Consider the following 23,963-nt stretch of genomic DNA (forward strand, 5'->3'; position numbering starts at 1 on the left):
TACCAAATAAGTAAGTATACAACCGTAATTGCAGTGCCCAACCACACCACTCACAACCCGCTTACTAATGATCCACAAAAACACGTGACCAGCTCAGCACATCCGACCGCCCACACCCCCCAACCAATCAAACCACCGCAATTGGAACTCTCGCGACCTCCGGAATCGAACTTGATACAACTCGACCTCCGAATAACCGGACTACTTGTTCACCTACTACTCTCCCCTCCGTTCCGAAAAACCTACCCTCCAATCTTTCAAGCGCGAAAAAAAAAAAACAAATACAGAAGGAAGGAAAAGAGAAATAATCGAAAATGCCCACCCCGGAATCCGCCTCCTTCCTGGCCAAAAAGCCCACGGTGCCGCCTACCTACGAGGGCGTCGACTTCGAAGACAACGTTGCTGTCCACAACGCCCGCGACGCCATTATCCGTGAACAATGGGTCCGCAGTATGATGTCTCGTCTTGTCGGAGAGGAATTGGGCAAATGTTATGCTCGTGAGGGTGTGAATCATTTGGAGAAGTGTGGGGTTTTGAGGGGTGAGTTTTATATACCTTTTTCCTTCTTTCCTTTCTGAAAAGGATGGAGTGTGGTGATGATAGGGATGAATATATGCTGATGTGGGTTTGTTTCTGGGGATTTAGAAAAGTACTTTGAGTTGCTGGGCGAGCGCAAGATTAAGGGTTACTTGTTCCAGGAGAAGAATTACTTTGCTGGGGAGGGAAATAAGTCTGCTTAGATTTGAGGGTTGAGGGTTGAGGATGGGTTGAATTGGTTTGGTTTCTGTGTTATGTTATGTGATATACAATATATGCATTGTGTTTTTATTTTCATACTCTTTTCTCTGGGTTTGGGTTGTGGGGAGTTGTGATTGTATGATATGTTTTGAGATGGGGTGGGTATAACTCTTATCTCTTGGTTTATGAGGTTGTTTGGTGCGAGTAGGTTGCTATGTCTGGATTGGTGCTATGTATGCAGAGTAGGACCTATGTGTGCATAGGCAAACCATATGGTATGGGTATTTGTATACAAACTCAAAATCAATAATAGGCACTGTCACTCCGCTCCGGTACTGTTCCCGGCGTATACACACGCGCTACACTGGCCGCCTCCTCATCACTATCCTCGACATCACTCCCCGGTCCAAAGTCGTCCTCCGCCGGCGGCGCACGCATGCGCACCAACTGCTCCTCATCCAGCGAGGGGATCTTGTACGGCGCTGGCGCGGAATGAATATCTCGACCGGAGGGCAAGTTTGCTAGCAGGTCCGTAGAGGGTGGGATCAGCTGGGTATTAATCTGTGCTCAGCAGTTAGCAACATCATTCCAAACCGATGACGTGGATATCACCAACCGTATCATTCATTCGCACCCACTTCGTCTCCAGCATCTCAATCACTCGACTCTCCTCCTCCCGACCTGCGTTATCCCCCGGTCCTAGCTCGCCCTTCTCCGTCCGATCCCGACTGCCCGCATCCTTCTCCATCCGTCTCTCCTCCCGCCGCTCCATCCAACCCTGCTTCAGCCTCGACAGACCGGTCCGGCTCTTCGTACTCGTCTCCTTCGCTTCCGCTCCACCTGTCCCAGCTCCCCTAACCCCCAATGCCCCCTTCGCTGCTCTCAACCATGCAATGCCCTCCCCGATCTTCCCGGACAACTCCGCGTCCACCCCGAAGAAGCGGCAGGCTCTCGCCCGCGCAACCCGTCCCAGCACCCGTGTATACCCTAGCAGATCATCATCAATCCCCATCCGCCCCTCTGACCGGACAGATCCCAGCCCCGCAGCAGCTTGCTCCGCGTACTCCGCAGCCCGGATACATAATCTTGCGAAGAGGTGCGCGCGGACCTTGGGGATCTCCGGCGCGCGGACCATCCAGTCCTTGTCATTGGGGTTGCGCGCCTGAATACAGGCCGCGACGTAGGAATCGTCCTTCAATACAGCGAGGAGGGTTGCTTCCGCGAGGGCGAGACAGGAGAGGGCCGCTTGCGTGGCGGGATCGAGGTCCGGGAGGGTAGAGGTTCCATTTTTGTTGTTATTGCAGATGGAATGGGCTGCGGTTGCGAAGGAGGGCGAAGAAGCGAGGAGCGAGTGTACGGCGCTGGCTTGGAGGAGGTGTTTGGTGGCTGTTTGGATGGCGGCGGTGCGCTGTTCCGGTGTCGGAGTCGTGGATGCGTAGAGGGTGCGGGTGACGCCGGTACGGGCGAGGGAGTTGAGCACGTAGCTGAGGGTGCAGAGGACAAAGGCTATCTCGAAGTCGAGACCCTGTCCCTGGATGCGGGTGGTGGTGGGCCGCTGTTTGAGGGAGAGCGTGGTGGTGGGGTTGGTGAGGGTCGGGCGCCAGGCGGATGTGATCTCGGTGCGGAGTGTAATTTCAATTTCTTCGGTGGGAGATGTGTCGCCGGATTTGCTGCTGAGGCCGTTGGAGAGAGCGAGGAGGTAAGGGAGGTAGCTGGTTATGGTGGTGAGGACAGTCTGCAGGTGGGCGTCTTGTTGCGGACCGCGGGGTAAACGCTTGTGTGCTTTGAGAGCTTGTCGGAGAGCATGGCGGGCGGTGGTGGCTGCTTGGGGGAGAGAAGGGTGGGTGCTGGAGGTAAGGAAGGTCTGAAAGGAAAGATGGGAGGTGGAGGGCAGTGTGAAGGCGTAGACCATGGTGATGGTGGTGGTGATTGGGGTGTTGAAGCTGGAGTGGAGTAGGAAGAGGAGAGCTGGAGTTGAGTTGGAGGAGGTGAAGATCTCCGCGGCAGCCAAGAAGCTCGTTTGCATTGGAACCTACGGGAAAAGCACGTCGGGGTCAATTCGGGCCTATTGACCGAGCTCATTAACTCATGTGGCTTATACGCTGTTATGCTGTAGATACATGATTTCGCTTGCAGGATGGCTTTCCATCCCTCATTCGTCCCGATTGCCTTCTTCGCACATGTTTCAAGGCGTAGATGCTGTTTTCTGCCTCGGTGGATAATGATATATCCAGCCTGCTCTGGCCCTAAATTGTGACAACCCGTCTGTAGTAATAGCAAGTGATATGCTGATACTCCCAAGCTGGTGGACGATCTGCTGGTCATTGTGATCAAGCTGGGCCGGCCAGCTGTCCCAATGCCAGATACGGTGTAGGCGTTGTGTTGCAGCTAGGCGTCTTGAGTCTGGCTTGTCGGGCTGCAGACGACCGACAGCCTTGTTGCAGTGTATTGTGAAGTGGTCTGTTTTCGAACGACCTGTCTGCTGTCTCATCACACATCCATTCCTTCCCCATCGGACAAGTTGCTCGGCGCACTACTGACACCAGACGAATCGCTGTCAGCCATGTACGGCGCCCGCGACCGCATCTGTGAACCCCAGTCTTGGAGACTGGGCGCACCACCCTCGATGATAATAGGATGCTCGTCGGCGCTCTTTCCGAGCACGGTACCCGCATATCTCGATTCTTCGCCGGTTTTGCTGTGCTTCTTCTTCAATGCTGTCAAAAAGTCTTCTTTCTCGAGAGCGTCCGCATCAACCATGTCGCCTTCACTGGGCACAAATCCAGCAATTCGTCGAATCTCCCGGTTGGCCGGACCAGTGAACCACGACAGAAAGCCTTCTAAACCTCGCATATCTTCTTCTCCCTGCCAGTCTTCCTCCCATTCTCGCAGCTGGGGTCGTAGCGCGCCTGCGTCTTGCAGCGCTTGGTAGATATCTTCGAGGACTGGAACAGGGTCATGCGGATGAGCGTTTGCAGCATGGGCAGTCGTAGATGAAGCAAGGATCATGATGTACTGGGCGGTAAGGTCAGCGAGGGTGTCTAAAACGGACGGTCGCGTCGCATGGAAGCCTGCTGCGCGCAGGATCTGGATTATTGGCGGGCGGAGAAGAGCGTTGTGTAGATTGGAGCCAGACATGTTGGCGTAGGGGTTGTAGATGAAGAGCAACGATAGAGACGTCGAGAAGAGCTATTCAGCTCGCACACGAGGACTATATAGCTAAGAATATGAGCGGCTCAATGTGTCGCTATTGTTGAGGTCGAGTGTTAGGAGATGAATAGGAAGCAAAGAGAGGATCAATGGCTGAATGGATGGGCCTCTTACTGCCTTTTCGGGGTCTTCCGCCTTCTGGCTCCGCCCTCGAGTCTTCGTCTCCGCTGTAACACCAGCAAGCTTCACCTCACCCCATCCATCTGCCAGCCTCCTACCATCTCTACTCTGACCTGACTTCGCTCACTTACAACACATCACATCTCCACCGACTTGGTGGTCACCTCTCGCCATGTCGGACACACCCCGTCCATCCCTCAAGCTCACCTTCGGGAAAAAGAAGGCACCCGAGGAACCACCCCAGAGACAACCTGCTGCACCTCCTCCGCCAACAGAGACCCCTCAACGCAAACTCACGCTCAAGATCGCCCGTAGACCGGCACCAGAAGCGCCGCCCGAGGATGACAAACTCAAGAAAAAGAAGAAGACCTCGAAGAAGCGCCCAGCAGAGGGACCCGCGTTGCAGGAACCATCCACCACGGTTGCGACAGCCCAACCCTCTGGACCCAAACGCCTGAAATTAAACCCATCGAAGAAGCCCGGGATCCAGTCACTCCGTATCAAGAACAAGGGGCTGGTCCCCAACCGACCGGTGGGCGTTGGCTACGACTCAGAGGCATCCGACACGGAAATCGACCCCTCGATCGAGGAACAATTCATTCTGCGCATGCTGCCCGGAGAGGATTGCGAATACCTACAACGCGCCATTGCTGAACGCCGGTTCGACCGTTCGGAGATTTCTTTTAAGCCACTCACCCGTGAGGGACGACGCGCCATCTTCAAGATCCGCGATCATCAATACGCCGCAGCGCTGGTCGACTTGCCATGTATCATCGAGGGTATGAAGAGTTGGGACCGGCGTGGGTGGTACAAATCTGCGGATATCTGCCAGATGCTTCTGATCCTTGGCCCGGTTGCCAATGAACAAGAGGCCATGGACTACCCACTCCCCTCGGACATTCTACACCCAGATGACAAGACACTGCAATACCCACATGGTCTCACACCACCGTTGCGATGGGTGAGAAAGCGCCGCTTCCGGGAACGAATCAGCACGCGGACTATCGAGCAGGTCGAGAAGGCCGTCGAGGATCTGATCGCCCAGGATGAGGCTGCCGTGGCACCTATCCGCTACGAGCTGGTTGATAAGACAGCATTGAACCGGGCTGAGGGACTGGTCCAGAGTGGAGATTACGACTACGAAGACGAATACGATGATGAGCAGGATGCCGAGGGTGAGATGGAGGAAGGCATGGAAGACGGTGGTCTGTTCGATGATTTCGAAGACACTCTCGCTGCCGAGATGGAGGCTGCCTTGGCTGCCGGCGACGAAGGCGAGGCAGGTGCTGCGGCTGCGGCACCTGGAGCCGAGCCACCATCAGATGCTGGGGTATACCAAGCGGGCACACCGATGGCCACGAAGCCGTCAACACCAGCGCCAGAATCATCCGGTGACGAGAGTGACGGGTCCGACGATGGCGACGAACCGGAAGACGAGCTGGATGATGAGCAGCTCGAGCAGCAGCGGCAGATGCAGCAGCAACGCGAGGAAATTGCCGAACTGGAGGCACTGATCCGCGCCGAGACGGCGAAGTGGGAGAAGATGCAGAACGCCATTCTGAAGGGCAAACTGGCCAAGCGCATCCACGATCTGAAACAAGATCTATCACTGAAGAAGGTGTCTATCGGCGAGGGCGATGATGCTGATGGTTAATCAAACACCTTACCTATATGTCTGTACGCTCATAGCTATTGATCGATTTCTGATACCCCATTACATACCATCCATTCCATTAACCTATCCTATCCTATTGTATCGTATCGTATTCCCTCCCTATAACCTACCACAAACCACACTAAATAATAATAACACAATCAAACAACCCTCCCCTTAGACCCCCTACTCGCCGCCCCCACCACATCCACCTCCTCATCCTGCCTCAACTTCCTCCTCCTCACCTCCTCCCCCTCCCCCTCCGGCTCCGCCGGACTCTGTCCCACCCGATCCCCCAACATCCTGTCATGCATCTCCCTCTTCTGATCCAAATCCGCCATCTCGCCCTTCTCGTACCCCGGCGCCCCTGGCCCCTCGGCACTGCCTACCGCGCCCGCATGCGCCCCCGCTTGTGCTCTGGCCCGCGCATCCGCCGACTTGCCCTGCACGGCCCGCGCGATGTCCCCTTCTGCGGGCTGCTGCTCGACTCCGTACTCGGTGTCGAGGGTGGAGGCGGCGTTGCGCATGGATTCTTGGTGTTTGCTGGAGTTAGAGTTGGAGTTGGAATTGGAGGGCTGGGAGGCGGCGTTGCGGGTTATGGGGGACAGGGCGTCGCCGCGGTGCCGGGGGAGGTGGTCATATTGCGATTGGGACGAAGATTGGGGGGTGCGTTGCTCGGAGGGCGTGTGGGTTACGGGGTTGGTGGGTTGGTTGTAGGCGGCTTGTTTGGGGGGTTGGGGGGGTTGTTGCTGGTGGGATGATTGCATTGTTGGTTGGCTTGGGGAGGGTTATAGATTGGTATTGCAGTGATATATTGGAGATATATGGATGTTGTTGTTTGAGTGTAGAGGGCTAGGATGGAGGAGTTGGGATGTGGTGATGGTTACTATAAGAATAAGGGAGCTGTGAGGGGATGACGTCAGTGATGATGTGATGTCAATTTTGGAGATGTGAAGAATAGTTCCTTCCTGAGTAGATTGGGTAAATTGGTTGTAGAGATTGTCTGGAATGCTCTATTCTGTGGAGTTAGTGGTACTGTTCTGCCCTGGAGGGGATTCGAGATCATGTTCGTTTTGCTAGGGGATCTGCTAGTAGTCTGTTGCTTGGCCGTTAGCTGTCATATTCCCATCTGGCTGGTTTGGAGGGTACATTATAGAACTGCAGGATCAATCAATAAAGCTGTTGCTATATCATGGAAGCGGTAAGTAGGATAAATAATGTCAAATCTGGTATACAGCGAAAAGGATGCTTCACAGTAGCTGGTCGATGGATAGGTGATGAGGGTATGCGATGCAGTTGTGATGGATGGAGCTTACGCCGTTAGAATTTAACTACTGTGACTAACGACTACTTGCATGGGATCATCATCACGGTCAGATGAGAGCTACCCCTCAAAGAAAAAAAAAAAAAGCAAATATATACACATACTCCCCTCAGCACAAGTATACAATCTTGACAAGAACATAATCCACATGCAATAAATCCAATCGGGAACACACTTCAAGCGCATGTGATACCGCGGGAGTCACTCACTCCTTATTCTTTAATTTCCCCGGATTTAAGCAAACAATACAATTTAACGATTACTGATCACATCCAACCCTCAAAAGTATATACAAGACCACCATTCCATCTTCTCTACCATCCCCGCTTCATGTCACACACGTACACAGTCACAAACGAGTAACAAGCAACAGCCCTTGCTCACTGTACCACCACCACCACCATGTCCATCACATCTCCGCTCTTCACCCTCCCCATCCCTTCCACCTCCGGCTCCATCACCTGCACCAACCCATCCCCCGACCAACCAACAATCTACCTCCTGACCTTCACCTCACCCCCTGACAACCGTCTCACCCCGACCTTCATCGACACCTTTCTCCTGGCCCTCGACATCATCGAACACCGCTACCAAAAGGGTGTGTTAATCACCACCAGCGGGATTCCCAAATTCTACAGCAATGGACTAGATCTCGAACTTGCGCAATCCACAGAGGGATTCCTGGATAAATGGCTGTGGAAGTTGTTCCGTCGACTATTAACGTATGGCTTACCCTCCCTTAATCTTACCACTAACAAACAAACATGAACCGTACTAATATATATCTATATGTGGTATACAGCTACCCCATGCCCACCATCTCCCTCCTAAACGGCCACGCCTTCGCCGGCGGCTTCATGCTCGCCATGTACCACGACTACCGGATCCAGAACCCGAGTAAGGGCTTTCTGTGCATCAACGAGCTCGAATTCGGGGTTCCGTTGCAAGCGCCCATGATGCATGTCTTCCGGGAGAAGTTGACGCCGAATGTGTATCGGGATGTTGTGCTCGAGGCGAAGAGGTTCCCTGGGCCGGAGGCGCTGCGGGTGGGGATTGTGGATGGTCTGGGAGGTGTGGAGGAGACGGTGAAGTTCGTGAAGGAGAGGAAGTTGGTGTTGATGCCCAAGACGGAGATTTATGGGGTTATGAAGGAGGAGATGTATCGGAGGTTGCTGGGGGTGGTGGATGATCATTCGGGGAATTTGGAGTGGAGGAAGAGGGTGGAGGAAAGGAAGGGCGAGATGGAGGATGTGGGGAGGAAGAGTGTGGAGGTTTGGGAGGGGAGGAAGGGGCGAAGTTATGATGTATTAATTGCATGTGGCGTACTAGATATATAGATGATTTATACTAAGGCTCTATATAGAGAACATGAGATGATGGGAATGGTGGTAGCAACTTACCATACAGACTGGAGTTACTACTTGTCATGGTCACAGGTTGACATACATTGAATCTACAAGGCTGATCACAGCCTTCTCCATACGGCTATCTCGATGAGAAATAGATGTGAGACATGCTCCCTAGTAAGGCAACAGCTAAGAAAATACTATAGGGCAATCCACTAATATTGCCACGAACTTCTGATACTCGTGAAAGAGAGAGAGAGAATGGCAAAGTGCCTTTCAAATCCTTTTCCTTCATAGCTGTCTCACATCAATCACTTCAACTTCCTATACTATCTCCACCAACCTATATTTAAAAAAAGAGAATACCTAATACAAATAGTGATCCTCTAGTAGTATTCTTATAACATTCTCTGATATTCAATCTACCCCAAGACAACCTAGTCCACTGCATACCCCATATTCAATTCCCTAACCTCATTCTCAGTAACACATCACAAAACAGGGAGCCCAAGGTGAAATAACTGTATGCATACTACTCCGCCACACTCACTTCACGCACTTTTGTTTCAGAAACACAGCATGATGGGTTCGCTCGCTCGCTCGCTTGCTTGACTTCTTTAGTGTGAAACTTCAATTCACCGCGCTGGGATGGGGCCTTGCCCTCGCAAAGTGAGATTTATACAAGATTCTTAATGGCCGGTTTAGCATGCGATCACGGCTTACTGCTACTACATCGTTTAGTGATGTTCGTGGTTGGTTTCGCTGTTGACTTCATAGCATTTTACATTTGCTAGGTATTATTTACTTGTCTTTATCTTCGATTTTTCATCACAAAGTTTGCTAAATCTTTATATCAGATACAGCTTGATTTTCAACATGGAGAACAGAAAACGCAAGGCGGATGATGAGCTGGATCCCAGCACTGTTGATGTTGGCAGTGTGCCTGAGGTCGATCCTAGCACTTCTGACAGTGTACCTAAAGTTGAACCCACTACTGCTGACAGCGTCCCTAGGGGCGGACCCATCACGGCTGATAGCATTTCCAAAGTTGATCCCGCCATGGCCGCTTACATTGAGAAGAGACGCAAACAGAAGGATGAGTGGCTGGAACGGCAGGGAAAGGCACTGTGGAAGAACTACTGGACCGTGAGGGAACAACAGCTCTCTAAGCCATTCGGGCCACGGCCGAGCTATCCAGAGGTGATCGAGGTTTGGCAACGTGATGAGGTAAGATAGGACCTGGATGTGAAATCGGTTGTGAAGGGCGAATCATTGACGGGCAGTAGGTGGACCAAGAAGCTGCATCCTCGGAGTTCCCTCCAAATGGAATCACTGATAAGAACCCTCCTCTTTCTTACGACGTCATCGCAAGTATCCTCTGGAAAACCAAGGGCCATTGTCCCAAGGCGCAGGCGTGGTTGAAGAGCCATGAGATGAGCAGATTCTTGCGTGCTGATGTGATCGTGAGGCACTATGGACGTGAGAATCTGAGAAAGAAGGCGCTCCATAACATGTACCAGAGGAATCTTGGTCTGCAGAAGGCGGCCAAGGAGTCCGCGCAAGTGATGGATAATGGGAAGGATAACCAGGAAAATGAGGCTACCCCTTGGGAAAGAATTTTGACAGCTCATGACAGACTTCGAAAGGCGATGGGCGAACCTGAGGTGTTTGCGCATGAGATTCTGCTGTGGTAGCTATTCCCTGTCACACCATCAGTTTTGCCGGCACATGTCAGTAGGCGGCTGACGTACCCTCTGATTCTGTCTCTTTGAATTACATGGTAAGATGAATGTCCACTCATGTACCAAAGCTTGACGTTTCACTGGACGGTTTTTGTAACTAGTTTTTCCAATAATCACTGATTATCAAGTCTTCTTGTTTCTGTTGGTGCCTTTGGCCTTTCCCGGACTCTCTAGCTTGTCTAATAGAGGTCGATATGGCGAAGCTAATACATGCTCCGGCGCTCTTTGAGCACTATCGTCGCGTCTTGGCTCGCCAGAAGATGGCCGCCTCCGCTGCTCCTCGTGCATCTTATCCAACGGTTCGCCCACGATCTGGTATTTGTTCCAGTTGATAGGAGGCATGCGGACAACATTTTGCGGCGTGGGCAGGGTCCCTAGCCCAGCATAAACGCCTCTCTTCGGACTCTCTACATCCTCGTCCTCCGAGTCTTTGTCATGAGTGAAGTTGATGAAAGCCCCTGTATCCTTCGCCGACAGATTTCCCGCTGCCAGTTCGCGGGCGAACCCTTCTGGATCCTCTGATGCGGCCTTCTTGAACTTTTCTAGAGTCTGAATATCCCGCATGCTTTGCTGCTTCTGGAGCTGAAGAATAGAGATCGCTGATCGCAGAGCAATGGCATCTGGGTTCTCGCTCTCCGAAATCGGGACGGCGGCCGGCTCGGGCGCGAACACGGGGGCTGCAGCCGGCGGGGTAAAATCCGCTGATGAACCATAAGGGGGCACTCTCGTTGTTGGCGATGGCGACGCAGCAGGAGGAACAATAGGGTGAGGAGCGCCGTTCCCCGCGGCGGCATTCGTGACAGGCACAAGATGGGCAAAGACGGGAGTCACGGGTGAGTAAGGCGGGCGCGGCGGAGTACCTGGCCGATCAGGCTGGTTGCTTTGGTTCTCCTGCGAAGGCTGCATTGCGCGAAGTTGAAGAGAGCAGGAACCGGAGGGGTTGTTGAGGAATGATACGTGGTAGGAACAAGAGGATAACCTGATCCAACGGATTGCTGGCTGGATCGATGCGATGATCGACGGGAATGACGTCTGTGCCTGCAACTGAGAGGTTTAAGGGATGGCAATAGCGGTGACAGTCAGGGAGCTAGTCTGATGGAAGTGACAAGTCAAAAATACTGCTCGTATGAGACAGTCAATGACAGCTCATGTTGGATGAGGCGATGCTTGAGTCAGAAGAGCGATGGAAGGTGCTGGATGCGCTTATCGAAGGCGATTATCGGGGCTCCAGTGCGGAGTCAATCAACCCCAGTCACTCTGCCTGATGGTGGCTGGGAAAGGCATGCTGATGGCTGTTGGTTGGAAGGTGCATCTCCACAATGCACTCATTGGTATTGACTATTCTTGTATAGCTCTCAATGAATAACCAGTGAATCTCTATTCAGCAGCAGACAATAAGGAAGTAAATAAATAAACAGTTAAATGAATCCATTCTAGTGAATGTGTCTATTTTAGGAAACCATATGGCCTGATCTGGTGGCCTGATTGATGCCTGCAGATTTTTCACCGCCAAAGTTATTCGAAAAATTAAAGGCAAAATCCGCATTCCGTTAAGATTGAACCCTCTCCAGAGTCTATTCAATTTCGCATTCCTTTCCCTTTTTCTCACAATGAAGCGCAAGACTGATGGAAGAGAATCCCTCGGCGGCAAAGACCAGCCCGAGTCCAAGAAGCGCGCTTTGTCGAGCGAAGAAGCCGCTGCGCGCTTCCGTGACGGCTTGTTCGAGCCGTCGGTCCTGAAGGACTATACCGAGCAATATGCCCAGTCTGCTCCGTATGCTGCCCATCATATATTCTGGCTGGCAATTACCCTGAGCGCAAGCTAATCCCAAGTTCAAAGGTACAAGCATGGTGTCATTCACCCCCTCATCGAGCCCTCCCTCTTGCGCGCCGTCCGCGACGAAATCCAGGCCCAGGTGCAGTTCACCGAGAAGGAAACCGACATCTACAAGATCTTCCAATCCGGCGACCTGGCCAACCTGGACGGTCTCGACGATGCCTCTCTTGCGAAATTGCCCTCCATCCTCAAGCTGCGCGACGCCATGTACTCTGCCCGCTTCCGTGAGTTCCTCTCGAAGGTCACCGGCTCTGGAAAGCTGAGCGGACAAAAAACCGACATGGCCATCAACGTCTACAACGAGGGCTGCCACTTGCTCTGCCACGACGATGTCATCGGAAGCCGACGTCTGTCCTACATTCTCTACCTCACCGATCCCGACCAACCCTGGCAGGCCGAATGGGGTGGCGCACTGCGTCTGTACCCCACGACGACCAAGAAGGATGCCAACGGCGACGACGTCCTGATTCCCAGCCCGGACTACTCTCTCAGCATCCCTCCCGCGTTCAACCAGCTCAGCTTCTTCACCGTCCAGCCCGGAGAGAGTTTCCACGACGTCGAAGAAGTCTACCACCCGAAAGACAACGAAGACAAGTCCAAGAAGCGCGTGCGCATGGCCATCAGCGGCTGGTTTCACATCCCGCAGGAAGGCGAAGACGGCTACGAAGCCGGTCTGGAAGAGAAGCTCGCTGAGCGCAGTAGTCTGGCCCAGCTCCAGGGCCGCGGCGACATCTACGACCTCCCCCAGCCCAAGACCGTCGACTGCGAGAACGAGGACGAGCAACAACCCGAGGAAGGAGGTAAAGGCAAGGGCAAGGCCAAGGTGGAAGAGGAGCCCACGCCCGAATTCACAGAATCCGACCTCGCCTTCCTGATCCAATACATCGCCCCATCCTACCTCACCCCCGACATCGCCGAGGAAATGTCCGAGACCTTCTCTAACGAGTCGTGTCTCAGTCTGGAACGATTCCTTTCGGAGAAGTTTGCGACCCGTGTTCGGACCTACATTGAAGAGCAGGAGAAGAAGGGCCTGCCCAGTTCCTCCGATGAGATTCTCGCCCAGACCGGATGGACGGTCGCCCGTCCTCCCCACAAGCAGCGCTACCTGTTCCAGCAACATGGCACCGCGACCCAGGACCAGAAATCTCCGATCCAGGAACTCCTCGACGACCTTTTCCCTTCCCGGGCATTCCGCAAGTGGCTCGCTCTGATCACCGGCGCGGACCGTATTACCAGCTACGACTACCTGGCGCGTCGCTTCCGTAGAGGTCAGGATTACACCCTGGCCAGTGGCTATGATGGAGAACAGCCCCGTTTGGAGCTGTCGCTTTGCTTGACGCCCACTCCGGGCTGGGAGAAGGAGGACGACGACGAGGAGGAGGATCAGGATCAGGATCAGGAGATGGGCGAGGGCTCATCGGAGGAACAGCAGAAGAAGGCGGTCAAGCCGAAGAAGAAGACAAAGGATGAAGGAGCCGTCGCCAATGGCGACGCCGAGGAGCCTTCGGTGGGTGGATACGAGATCTACATGGCCGGCGACGACGAGGATGAGGGCGATGCAGCGATCTACCGGTCCGCAGGCGCCGACGATGACGATGACGGCATTCTCTTCAGCACTGCCGCCGGATGGAACCGACTCAGCATTGTGTTGCGGGACAGCGGCACCCTGAAGTTCGTCAAGTATGTCAGTGAGGCTGCCAAGGGCGACCGTTGGGATATCACGGGTAACCTAGGGGTGGAGTTTGAGGATAACGATGACGAAGATGAAGACGACGAAGATGTGGATGATGATGACGTTGAAGAAGAAGAGGATGAGTGAATGGCAATCAAAAAAACTGAAACAGGAAATAAAGTCGTATATTTTCCCCAATTGTACATACTACGCAACATGATGAACCCCAAACAAATATTTACACACACAATGACAAAAATAGATACAATCATCTCCTAACGTAGGATCTACTACTCCTTTCTGCCTACAGTAAACGTCCCCGAAACACACAGCCACCCATCGCATCCCACACACACACACACCGAATCCAATCAATCAATCAACAATGAAAATCCCAAGTAGTAGATAGGCAGCAACGAAATATACCCAAAACACATCAGGATCAATCCCTAAACCTTAAAAGTACATACTCTGTATGATATACGATCCTCGTAAGTAAGTAGGAAAAAGGAAGGAAGGAAAAGGAAAAGGAAAAGGAAAAGGAAACTTAGTTGTTTTCGCACCGCCACCCCAGCAATCGATCCTTCGAAAACAACTACGAACGCCCGACACCCCACTCACTCACTCTCTCACTCAGGAATACTTACGAAAGGAAACGATTCGATGACTTTCTACGAGAGTACAACTAACTATGCAGCCTGGGATATGGCCTTGCATCTCTATCTCCCTGGTGGAGTAGTGCACACACACACACACACACACACACACACACACACACAATATTTATTTGGTTTGTGGACTGGTCATATACTATGATAGTATTTGGTAAGTAAGTAGGTGGGGGTATCTAAAGTAGTTGGTTGGTAGTTGAGGGACGATCCGATCCTGCGGTGATTTGCGCAGGGTATATAGTTTGTATATATATATATATATATATTTAGTATACAGTAGTATAGTAGTAGACTGCCAGATTATTGATATATTGTTGGATAGGTAGTAGTGTCGGTGGATGATATTTTTGGAAACTAAAAGGGGGGAGGGAGGGAGGAGGGGAAGTTGATGCAGGGGATGGATGGATGGATAACTAGTTCATGTCTGGCAGTATTGTATACTAATGTCAAGGTTGTAACTATCTAACATACTACATACTAGATGGATCGATGCTTTGTGTGTGTGTATAATTCGTATGTTTCTTTCTTTTTCTTTGATATGTTTGTAGTATGTGTATATTGTTATGGTGGATATAGTACTGGACAGTAATTGAGTAGGGGAGGGCATCTTTGGTGTGTTTTTATCCTCATAGTGATTGTAAGAAAGAGTAAGTAAGTCTATAATTCTTACTGTATTGCGATGCTGAGAAGGAGTTTTTCTTGATAGTGTGGGACTGTGAGTTATTCCATTACAATTGTAGCTACTACTTCTACGATCTACAATTTACTATATCATTGATGTATGATGGAATTTAGGATCCTTTAATGGAGGTAAAATAATACAGTTCAAATCATAAGAAGTTACTTCGTAAACGGAGTGTATATATAGTATTCCTTTTCAATGATCGGATGTAGCAATCTCCGAGCTATCCATTCCCTTGAGCACAAAATTATACACCAAAGAACCCTTAAATCTACTAATGATACACATCACAAATAAGGTCACGATCATGAGACCACTCCCACTTCTTCCCCAATTTTACTTTCTATCCAGTGATTGATTATTCCAACTAAAGTATACTTGCTTATTCCTCTTTATACACTTATACTTTTTCCTCCTAACAAATCACCCGCGGAATCAAGTCCGCTGCAGATTGATTGGGCATCCGCCACAGGAGCTATTTAAACCTTCTTTTTCTTTTTGTTTCCTGGCATTGGACTTGTGGAATCTGTAAGCCATACTGCATAGTTCGTTTATCACTTGGGGAATAACTATTCACTGGAATACCACAGTTCATTCGTGAGGAAAATTTCAAATTCGAGCCGACTTATACTTATGCCTCAGATTTGTGATGGACGGTCCCAAATTTAAGTCTCCCCATTCAATCCCAACTATTCAATTTAGCATGCATCGGACTTTGAAAAGATGTGCTGAATACGACTCCGTAGGGCTACATTGACACCTGATTGGTGGATTGCTGTAACCAGGAGGCGTTTCAGAGATCCAGCCTGTGCCTTATTTCGAGGCACAAACCGCGGATCCCAGCTGAGCTGAGACCCTATAACCGGAGAGCCTCACCTTAGTCCATGGTTTTTGGGTGTCAAATTTCGGCCTTTGGGGCTCACATACTTTGTCCTATCTTGGCAACATTTCCCTAGTTGATAAGTATGGGTTAACGTCTCGCAGGATTGCGGGGTGGGACGTGCTTTCTTGCTTGAAACGGAATGTTCAACGGAGTCCAGGTTTGGGGTTCATGGACGAGGCTGAGTCTGCCAATCAGTGACATTTCCGCAATAACTACTCCCTACTTGCCTTAATAAGACACTGGAAGCCGTGCTCCGTAGGGCTAAGGGGTGGGAAGGAATTGGAATGGCTGAAGCATTGGGGGCCACCCCACGTGGTTCTGGCCCGCGTATACTCGGAGGTCAGGAACCTGGTTCTCTGTGCGTGTAAGTGGACGCATCGGATTTTTTGTCGACACATTCCGTGAGGCTGTGGACGGGAGAATTCGTTCAATTGGAAATATAATCTGCAGTTCTATTTTTTTTTTTTTTTTTTTTTTTTTGTGCGAGGGAGGGGTTGGGTGTGTGTGTGGTGTGTGTTGGACGTTCGAAAGCGTCGCCGGCCCCTCCCACTCAGCCTGGAGTTGGGGTCGGAAATTGTGACAGGTGCCCTGTATGCATGGGCGTCAAGCCCATCCCCTGCTTTTGCGCGGGCGATGATTGATACATTTCGTCCTAATTGGTCTCTCTTGCCCGCGCGGTGCAAATCGGTGGTTTGATCCAGCTCAGCCCTTCTCATGGCTTCTTAGTCGTGGACGCATAGCAGGCAGCGCTGTATCAAGTTCAGCGGGCGTGGTTCAAACTCGACCCCTTCGCTTGCAAATGAGGCAACCGGACAAGTTCCGTTTGTCTCTCCGAAGATAGAGTAAGCTCAATAACCATGCTTATTGAGGCGAGAAAACCGAGTTGGGGACTTAGTCTCGGACTGCAGAGCTTATTGGGCCTGTGGATCGATCGATTCCTGTGCTTAATGTGCTGAAGGATGCGCCGGCGGCCCAAAAAGACGGCCGTGGCGACTAGTTCATTGTCCGGTGTCCATTTAGATACGGAGGGAGTTGGTGTCCCTCGAAGGATGCCTCGGTCTATTATCACCCTTTTCCAATATTGAGTGAGATGTGTCATTGGTGAGGATAAATTACTTTTTTACCCAAGGAATTCGATGATAGATGGAGACGAAGCTGATCGGAGAAGTCCGTAGTCACGGCATTCTTCTGCCTCGTCCTTTCCCTCCCTGACACGCGACCCTAAGTTGAGCTGACATAATCCTCATGGGCGGCGGCACACCAGTGCTGAGGCGAGTGTGTTGCCTTTTAATATATTAATGTCACAGTATGCACGACGCACTTTAGCCGTGGGGTCCAGTCATCTGCATGGGACATGGACGCCCAGGCTGTGTGCCATGGGGCAGGTTCAGCCCGAGCATGTCGGGATCCGGCGGTTGGGACTGGCTTACCGTCATGCCTAGGCGTCTACTCAGTACTCTATCATTGAACCGTGCCAGAATAGCTAGTCCAGATGTGGCAAAAGGATGTGCATATTGTAGACCACGGTATAGACAGGGAACTGTCAGGAATCCACCTTACCAGTGGGCAAGTGTTTGACGGGGCAAGCAGGAGCCTTGCATGGAGAGATATTCAACACTAGGTGCTGACAGCCCGACACGGGTTTCGAGCAAGACCAATGTAACCGTCCGGGCTTACTGTTATCATGATTGAGATGTCAGCGGGGGATTAATCTAATCGAGTGAGCACGGTGCAGCTTTCCCAAGGTCTAGCCCACGAGCGGCAGGTGGGATCCATCCGAGGGTACTAGGATTAGTCGAGGCAGACAGCATCGGGATGGACATCATTCAGCAGCTGCAGGGGCGGCTTTCGTCAGGCATGGGGCTAGATAAATAAAAGGAGAGTGAACTGTGATTGAACTTCTTAATCGAGATTGGTTGGCGCCGGGGTGAAGAAAGATCGCTTCATGGCCCATGCACCAGGCGAAAGAGATGGCCGCGTCCAAGGCCCCAAGTCTGGCCGTGATGGATGCGGGACAACACCGGATCTATACCGGGACAGGCAGGTGTTAAAGGGGGCCGCCGGTGTCAGGTAAATGAAAGCACATGGCCCAATACTGCACGAGCAACCCGGTCAGGCCCAATGCATCCCTGTCAAGTAGCAGAATTGAGATGCATGGTGTAGTGATGGTTAGAATTAGTCTCGTGGCCGGGGCGGTGATACAAGGATTCTTTTGGCTTCGTGTTACCTAAACGGGGCCCGGTGATTAGTTGGGCGTCCGGCTCCACCCGAAGGGGGAAACAAGACCCCTGTCCTGTCACATCGGCCCAGCACTGCACACGCTGCAGGAAGCGGGTCGAATATGGCTGACGGGGGCAAGTAACGGCAGTGGTAGACTGGTAGTCGATGAATATCTATCTAGCCAGGCTTGAAGAGCGCTAGACCGGTAGAAAGAGTAGGTACTTTGTCCCTACTTAGGTATCGAGTAGCAGTAGTTCTCAGTACTAGTGAGATTGGAGGAAAATTAGAGGACCGTACTGTCTGTCAGTATAGGCTAATCAGATCAAAACTCTGGGCGGCGCTGTGTGTCATCACTCATCAGCCGTTGAGATGGTCAGTCAGTTAATCCCCGATCAGATCTGACACTGTTAAAGAGAGTTCAGTCAAGGACGTTGTCTTTTGCCCGGAATGCTTCTGATGGATATGAATATATTGGGCTGTCCTCGTAACCACGGGACAACTGGTCAGAAGGGGAAGGGACGGCCGGAGCAAGCCAGTTAGAACTAATGGAGGGATGAGAGACTCCAACAGGAAAGAAAGAAAAAAAAAAGAAAGATAAAGAAAAATAATAATAAGATCGTATTTTAAGAAAAACACCAAGAAAATGAGTGTGCAAATAAACAGCGTCGGTCATCACAACGATGATGATAGTAATGATAATAGCAACGACCATAACACAAAACCATCTAAAGCGGGTCTTTGCATGGGCCAGGATTCATCCAGTCCCCATCCGGTCCAGATCCGACTCCGACTCCGACTCCGACTCCGGCTGTGCTAACTTTGGCGCTCGCGTGCGCCCTCCACCCTCCAACCCTTGACGGTTGGCTCGATGTTGAAGCCGTCCGTTTTAGTGCGCCTTCTAGTCGTCCTGCAAAAGCGGAGCTGCTGGGCGGCATGGATCGTCATTGGCCTGCCTTCTGATGGGCACTGTGACAAAGGTGCCTGTCTTAGTGGAAGAAGTATCTACAGAGTAGGAGTCCGTTGTTGCTGGTGTCACCCGGGCTTGAACCCTGCTCTGTTTTGGGTTACAGAAATAATCGGGAGAGTGTCGAGGGAGGGGTAGGAAGAAAGTTCATGCCGTCATCGTTGGGGTTTGACACATTCAGAGAGGTGGCCTTGATATTGGTTGATACACCTCAGCTTGGCGCTCAAACATCACAGACTAGCTTCATTGCTCCCAGGTCACGCTAACGGCTAAATGCTGTTGCCAGATCTGCAATGGGGCAATCTGGGGAGATTGTGAACTTTGAGAGTAAGAAGAAGAAAAAAAAGGTTATGGTAATCATCGTACGTAGTGTTGTTCTCCTCACAGCTGCTTGTCATGGATGGCCCCAGACCCATTTCTTGTACCGTCATCAAATAGTCCATTACGGCCAGGTTCCATTGCATCCTTCGAACAGAATGGGTGCAAGCTTCCGGTGGTAAGATCGACCGTTATGTTTGGGGCATGAGAATCGCCCTGCCAACCAGATTGATTGCCCACTAGTGCCTGTCCCCTCCATCGTCTTAGCGAGCAAAGGCGACGATATTAATTCTCGGCTAATTGACTTGGTATCGAGCGTGGTGGTTCTTGGGGTGGAGATCCCGTTGAGTACAGTTGATCACGGAGATAAACACCCCCAAAGGGCCAAAAATACAGAACAGCGGTATTGTCGAAATACAAAACCCAAAAGAAAGACAGAAGCAGCAAGGGTTTCGAGTGACACCAATTCTAGGTCTGCGGTGAAGCTTCAGGCACTCAAAATAGACGCCACATTCTTTCATGTTCCATGTGTGGAAGGCAGTTTGACATGCTGCAGAAAGGTGTGGGTGACAAGGAAGGGATAAATCTGGCTGGTGGAATTGGCAAAGTACCTCAACTCGGGGGGACTGACTCGTCCAGCCAGCTCACTGGCCATGGCGATTACTTAAAAGGGGGATCATATCAGACAACGCACGGAGGGCGATCGACATACAGCACTTGGCAGGCAAGGGCAGGAAGAAAGAAAGAAAAAAGGCCAAGCAGATCATACATGAGATACAACTGTGCATGCTACTTACGTAGTGCTTTAGCGCTGCTGCTATTCGCGGATGCTGCACATTGTCCACATGTACCTTGATGCGCATGTCGGCTGGTCACATTCCACCGGAGCGGGGGGAATACATACTGCGTGCAAGGCCTTCCCAATCCCCAAAGAGCAAAACCAAGTATTGAGTGTCTGATTATTGGTGCCTCCCTGCATCTAAGAGAATTGGTGTATGGGTGTGGTCGCTCTTTGGCTACAGAAAGCCAGGACCCATGTTGCAGTGGCTGTTTATCATGCTGTCTGACTTCACCACTCATGACCCGACTGCCCCCCTTCTGGTGCTTTCCAGGATAAGGTCCTCCGAGGTGTACTTGGGACACCATGGACGCTTGGCGTCGTGTGGCTGAACCAGTCTCAACCGTCGCATGTCCAGAACCCCCCTCCCCCCTCTTTAGCGGCGATCATTCCACCATGGTTGCCATGTGTCGGGCGCTGGAAAGCCAAATGAATTGTGCGTTAGGCCTTATTGGGCGTTAGACTTAGACTTCGCGCTGACACTGTGAGCGAACAGGAATATGATACTACTCCGAAGTGTGACGACATATCTGGTTCTTCTTGTATCTTATTGTAAATTGAATTTGCTGCTGCCCTTGCTTCGAAACATCTTTCGTTTCCTATTAATCAATGACATAGTTTTGCTGGAATCAGGCCATGTGGTAGGTACTGTGAACTAGATGGCGGGCAGGTATTGTTGGCCATTACCGACAACCATTTCCCCCCTGCTACCATGTCCCAACCAACAGCTGCAGCCACTTAGGCTTGTGCACCACGTAGTAAGACTAGTAATCGTGGCTACGGAGCTTGGAAGACGGTCCTAATGCTTCCTTCTATGGGCTTTGAAGGTCAAAGTGACATAACACGCCGCGGGGCTTTGTTGAAAGGGGGTCGGTCTACAGCAAACCCATGCACCTGGCCACTCGAGCTCAGAACCTCCTCACCTGTAGATAGATTGTGGATAAAGCGAGCATGAAATCTGTCGCATTTGCCGCCCCTCACCCTGATCTCAAGCTGAACCAAATGTCTGCAAGGGAGAACGATGCAAGCAAAAAGGCTAAGTGCCAACTGCTCTGGCGCGAACGGAATGGTACCGTGTGTGGATGGAGCCTTCACTGGAAGCCCAATACGGTACGCTTACGCCGCTTACGGCAGTTCGCCGGTCGTGGGACCCCTGAGGCCGATCGTCCAGTGCAGCCACGTGAAGGCAGTTCGCATCGAGATCGTTGCCGACCGAGGATGGCCTCTGCTTGGTTTAAAGGATCAGGCGGACGATCTGGATGCACCGCCTGTCATCCAGTACACCATTGCCATATGGCCACGCTCACCTTGAGTCTCAGGTATCGGATGTGAACGGATATGCAATCCCAATCGGTGCAAGCTCAAAATGTCTGGCATGATGACCTCCCGATGGGCAGATTCATATGCTGTTGTAGACGGTAGTAAAGGCGAGTCAGGTGAAAAACATGAATATTGACGACAAAGCTTATCCGATTCAAAAAGTCAGAGACCCGGCTGCTAAGTCCAGTTTAGACCAAGGATTTGGAGTAACCGCCGTTTTACCTTCTAAATGAAAAATAAAATTGAAAAACGTAGATACTCAGTTGCTAAAATTCTACCTGAAGATTTTCCAATTTTCGTTTTGAGTGTGTAAGCCATGACAAGGCCATGCGACCGATGAGGATGACAGGCGTTGAATAGCAATGATGCAGATGACTCTGGTTCGTGATGTAATGGCCCAGCTGCAACTCATTGCTCCGAGAAGACCCCTGGTAGTGTGTTAATATTCCTGGCATGATAGCGGCCCCTTCCCCCGCGGATTTGCCTGGGACAGGCGTTCAACAACGTGTTCTCCCGTCATGGTTCGAGTGCTAAGTAAGGCCGGGAATTCTTCAGCCCACGGGACATTTCGCAGGCGTGGAGGATGCATTTGCCATGCCAGCGGCCCCAATGCTGATTCGCCCACCCGCGCTGGGATCGACTCCCCATCCATTCTGGGCCCCACTTCCCGGCTGGTCTGAGCTACGATTTTCCCCAACCTGGTTTAGCTTTTAGCGCCCAAAGGGGTAGATAGAGAGCAACCAGGTGGAGCTTTAAAGCAGTTTGTCCCTGTTGGGCCATCTCGTCTCACTACTACCTAGATATGAGTTATGAGTCGTTACCAACAGGCAGACACGAAGTTTTCCCGCTGGATGGGAAAGTTATGGATCCCACTTGCCCAGGCGATCCTGCTTGACTCGATCAGTGGGGCGGTCCATGACAGTCTTGTTTCTTCATTATCCTACCCGGATAGTACTAGTAGTAGTCCCAACCCGAAGATATCCAGATATAACCCATGAAAGAAAAAAAAGGCTTGCACCTACAGTATGAATAAGGAAATGCTCTTAGGCGTCCTGGACCATTAACATTACCAAGATTCTCCCCGATAGTCGGATGAATGTATTTTCGAAAGGAGATTTTACTCCAGAGATACCTCACGGGACTGGGAGGGAGCAAAATAAATGGGGCGTCTGATGTGTGAGGCAACCTCGGTCCCGATCTGCGTCAACTTTGCCCCAGTTAGGTTCAACGATGATTACCCAACCCGGACAAGGCTCATTCGAGCTCTCCTTCGCGGATACGATCCAGGATCCAAAAAAGAACGACAAATTTCTGCTCGTTTCCGGGAGATGTCCAAGTCCGATCATGAACGACCGACAGAAGTACGCACCACAAAGTCCCCATCGGCGTGATTTGCCAGATATTAATCGTATACGTATTATGAGCCAGGGCCCGGGAAAAGCGACCGGTTGATAAACTGCAATATTGATACACGGACATGGGTGGAAGGGTGGATACCAGGCGCCATCAGGACCAATAATTCCCTGCGATGGCCGGGGAACTGTCAAACGTGGCTCTGATCCTGCCGACAAAAGGGAAAGAGAAGCAGATTTCCTTCTTCTCGACTCCAGCAGAGCTATCCGATGCGCTAAATCGCTAGTGGAGGACTAAGCAACTTCAAATTTGGTACCTGACATTTACACTTACACTGATCGCTAGCCGACTGATAATATGACTGGGCTGGACCTTCGCCGTCAGAGTCAGAGTTTTTGAGACACACGAAAAGATAATAAAAGCCGTGATGGAAAAGTCTGATGATAATAATCGACCATTCTTCGGCCGCCTCCAAAAAATGTGGCAGAACTGCAACCCACGGAATGAGGAGCAGCTGGACCCTCAGCGAAATGGCCGCCTCGTGGCGGTGGACTCAATCGCTTTAGGATGTCGTATTAACTATTTTTATTTTGTTTTGGGTTAGTTAGTCGCAGTATTAGTATGACTAATTTGCTCCCATTCCTTTCTTGTCAGTTTTGATTTAATTTTTTTATTCCATTTACTCGACAACTTACTATCTGTTTCTGTTTTCTTTCATTTTCTAATGCTTGGCTGCTTTCCGGGCGGCCTCCCCTTCTACTTATGACCTATGTTAGCCGGCTTTCCTCTCTTTTTGTCCCCGAACTTGCGGTGCGCCTCTGAGGCTATCTGTCATATGGAAAATTGAATAGTCTGTACTATGTTTGAGCCACGGAAAAAAAATGGTTGTCTTTAGGGGCTGATCCTGTTTGGATGGCTTCAATTCCTGTCCAATTGCTGGCAGCCACTGCTGACCACGTACGGTTCAAGTACGCAGCGCCAAGCGACCTTTTATCGCTCATGTCTCTCTTACTCTTATACAGGACTTTACTTGTCATGTCTCTTATACCCATCGAGGAATTTTTGCTTTCG

The 23,963-nt window shown here is 51.2% G+C and overlaps 9 protein-coding genes across 9 annotated transcripts; 5 read left to right on the forward strand and 4 right to left on the reverse strand.

Moving 5' to 3' along the window:
* The first annotated feature begins 244 nt into the window (after positions 1–244).
* BO83DRAFT_376399 (putative NADH-ubiquinone oxidoreductase 12 kda subunit) lies at positions 245–1,053 on the forward strand. The gene is made up of 2 exons (XM_025530704.1): positions 245–540; positions 646–1,053. The coding sequence occupies exons 1-2, from the start codon at positions 315–317 to the stop codon at positions 738–740; spliced, it is 321 nt and encodes a 106-aa protein (XP_025390654.1). The 5' UTR covers positions 245–314; the 3' UTR covers positions 741–1,053.
* On the reverse strand, positions 642–2,764 carry BO83DRAFT_461077 (pH-signaling protein PalC; the record flags this gene model as incomplete). Its single annotated transcript, XM_025537235.1, has 2 exons — positions 642–1,299; positions 1,355–2,764. 2 exons carry the CDS (start codon positions 2,762–2,764, stop codon positions 1,042–1,044), a joined length of 1,668 nt encoding a protein of 555 aa, XP_025390655.1. The 3' UTR covers positions 642–1,041.
* Positions 2,765–2,793: 29 nt separating this feature from the next.
* Positions 2,794–4,002, reverse strand: BO83DRAFT_376401 (Bromodomain associated domain protein). The gene has a single exon (XM_025530705.1). It carries the CDS (start codon positions 3,874–3,876, stop codon positions 3,229–3,231), a length of 648 nt encoding a protein of 215 aa, XP_025390656.1. The 5' UTR covers positions 3,877–4,002; the 3' UTR covers positions 2,794–3,228.
* Positions 4,003–4,117: 115 nt separating this feature from the next.
* On the forward strand, positions 4,118–5,781 carry BO83DRAFT_376402 (transcription initiation factor TFIID subunit 7 family protein). Its single transcript, XM_025530706.1, has one exon. It carries the CDS (start codon positions 4,241–4,243, stop codon positions 5,720–5,722), a length of 1,482 nt encoding a protein of 493 aa, XP_025390657.1. The 5' UTR covers positions 4,118–4,240; the 3' UTR covers positions 5,723–5,781.
* A 102-nt stretch (positions 5,782–5,883) lies between these two features.
* BO83DRAFT_386553 (uncharacterized protein) lies at positions 5,884–6,489 on the reverse strand (the record flags this gene model as incomplete). The annotated part of the gene is made up of 1 exon (XM_025532672.1): positions 5,884–6,489. The coding sequence occupies one exon, from the start codon at positions 6,487–6,489 to the stop codon at positions 5,884–5,886; it is 606 nt and encodes a 201-aa protein (XP_025390658.1).
* A 698-nt stretch (positions 6,490–7,187) lies between these two features.
* BO83DRAFT_333379 (enoyl-CoA hydratase/isomerase family protein) lies at positions 7,188–8,525 on the forward strand. The gene is made up of 2 exons (XM_025528336.1): positions 7,188–7,768; positions 7,849–8,525. The coding sequence occupies exons 1-2, from the start codon at positions 7,449–7,451 to the stop codon at positions 8,381–8,383; spliced, it is 855 nt and encodes a 284-aa protein (XP_025390659.1). The 5' UTR covers positions 7,188–7,448; the 3' UTR covers positions 8,384–8,525.
* A 664-nt stretch (positions 8,526–9,189) lies between these two features.
* Positions 9,190–10,094, forward strand: BO83DRAFT_376404 (uncharacterized protein). Its single transcript, XM_025530707.1, has one exon. It carries the CDS (start codon positions 9,269–9,271, stop codon positions 9,626–9,628), a length of 360 nt encoding a protein of 119 aa, XP_025390660.1. The 5' UTR covers positions 9,190–9,268; the 3' UTR covers positions 9,629–10,094.
* On the reverse strand, positions 9,955–11,508 carry BO83DRAFT_376405 (uncharacterized protein). The gene is made up of 2 exons (XM_025530708.1): positions 10,144–11,508; positions 9,955–10,093 (listed from the first exon to the last, which is right to left on the reverse strand). The coding sequence occupies exon 1, from the start codon at positions 11,038–11,040 to the stop codon at positions 10,258–10,260; it is 783 nt and encodes a 260-aa protein (XP_025390661.1). The 5' UTR covers positions 11,041–11,508; the 3' UTR covers positions 9,955–10,093; positions 10,144–10,257.
* A 202-nt stretch (positions 11,509–11,710) lies between these two features.
* Positions 11,711–13,899, forward strand: BO83DRAFT_376406 (oxidative DNA demethylase). The gene is made up of 2 exons (XM_025530709.1): positions 11,711–11,908; positions 11,975–13,899. The coding sequence occupies exons 1-2, from the start codon at positions 11,745–11,747 to the stop codon at positions 13,788–13,790; spliced, it is 1,980 nt and encodes a 659-aa protein (XP_025390662.1). The 5' UTR covers positions 11,711–11,744; the 3' UTR covers positions 13,791–13,899.
* Positions 13,900–23,963: the final 10,064 nt, after the last annotated feature.

Source organism: Aspergillus eucalypticola (genome assembly GCF_003184535.1).
Source record: "Aspergillus eucalypticola CBS 122712 chromosome Unknown BO83scaffold_6, whole genome shotgun sequence".
In the NCBI taxonomy this organism is placed as follows: domain Eukaryota; kingdom Fungi; phylum Ascomycota; class Eurotiomycetes; order Eurotiales; family Aspergillaceae; genus Aspergillus; species Aspergillus eucalypticola.

Bases quoted from the DNA above. Each gene is read 5' to 3' on its own strand.
- BO83DRAFT_376399 (XM_025530704.1), top strand. From the start codon at position 315: ATGCCCACCCCGGAATCCGCCTCCTTCCTGGCCAAAAAGCCCACGGTG. The intron at 541-645 runs GTGAGTTTTATA...CTGGGGATTTAG, and splicing joins GAAGTGTGGGGTTTTGAGGG to AAAAGTACTTTGAGTTGCTG.
- BO83DRAFT_376401 (XM_025530705.1), bottom strand. From the start codon at position 3,876: ATGTCTGGCTCCAATCTACACAACGCTCTTCTCCGCCCGCCAATAATC.
- BO83DRAFT_376402 (XM_025530706.1), top strand. From the start codon at position 4,241: ATGTCGGACACACCCCGTCCATCCCTCAAGCTCACCTTCGGGAAAAAG.
- BO83DRAFT_333379 (XM_025528336.1), top strand. From the start codon at position 7,449: ATGTCCATCACATCTCCGCTCTTCACCCTCCCCATCCCTTCCACCTCC. The intron at 7,769-7,848 runs GTATGGCTTACC...TGTGGTATACAG, and splicing joins TTGTTCCGTCGACTATTAAC to CTACCCCATGCCCACCATCT.
- BO83DRAFT_376404 (XM_025530707.1), top strand. From the start codon at position 9,269: ATGGAGAACAGAAAACGCAAGGCGGATGATGAGCTGGATCCCAGCACT.
- BO83DRAFT_376405 (XM_025530708.1), bottom strand. From the start codon at position 11,040: ATGCAGCCTTCGCAGGAGAACCAAAGCAACCAGCCTGATCGGCCAGGT.
- BO83DRAFT_376406 (XM_025530709.1), top strand. From the start codon at position 11,745: ATGAAGCGCAAGACTGATGGAAGAGAATCCCTCGGCGGCAAAGACCAG. The intron at 11,909-11,974 runs GTATGCTGCCCA...CCAAGTTCAAAG, and splicing joins CAATATGCCCAGTCTGCTCC to GTACAAGCATGGTGTCATTC.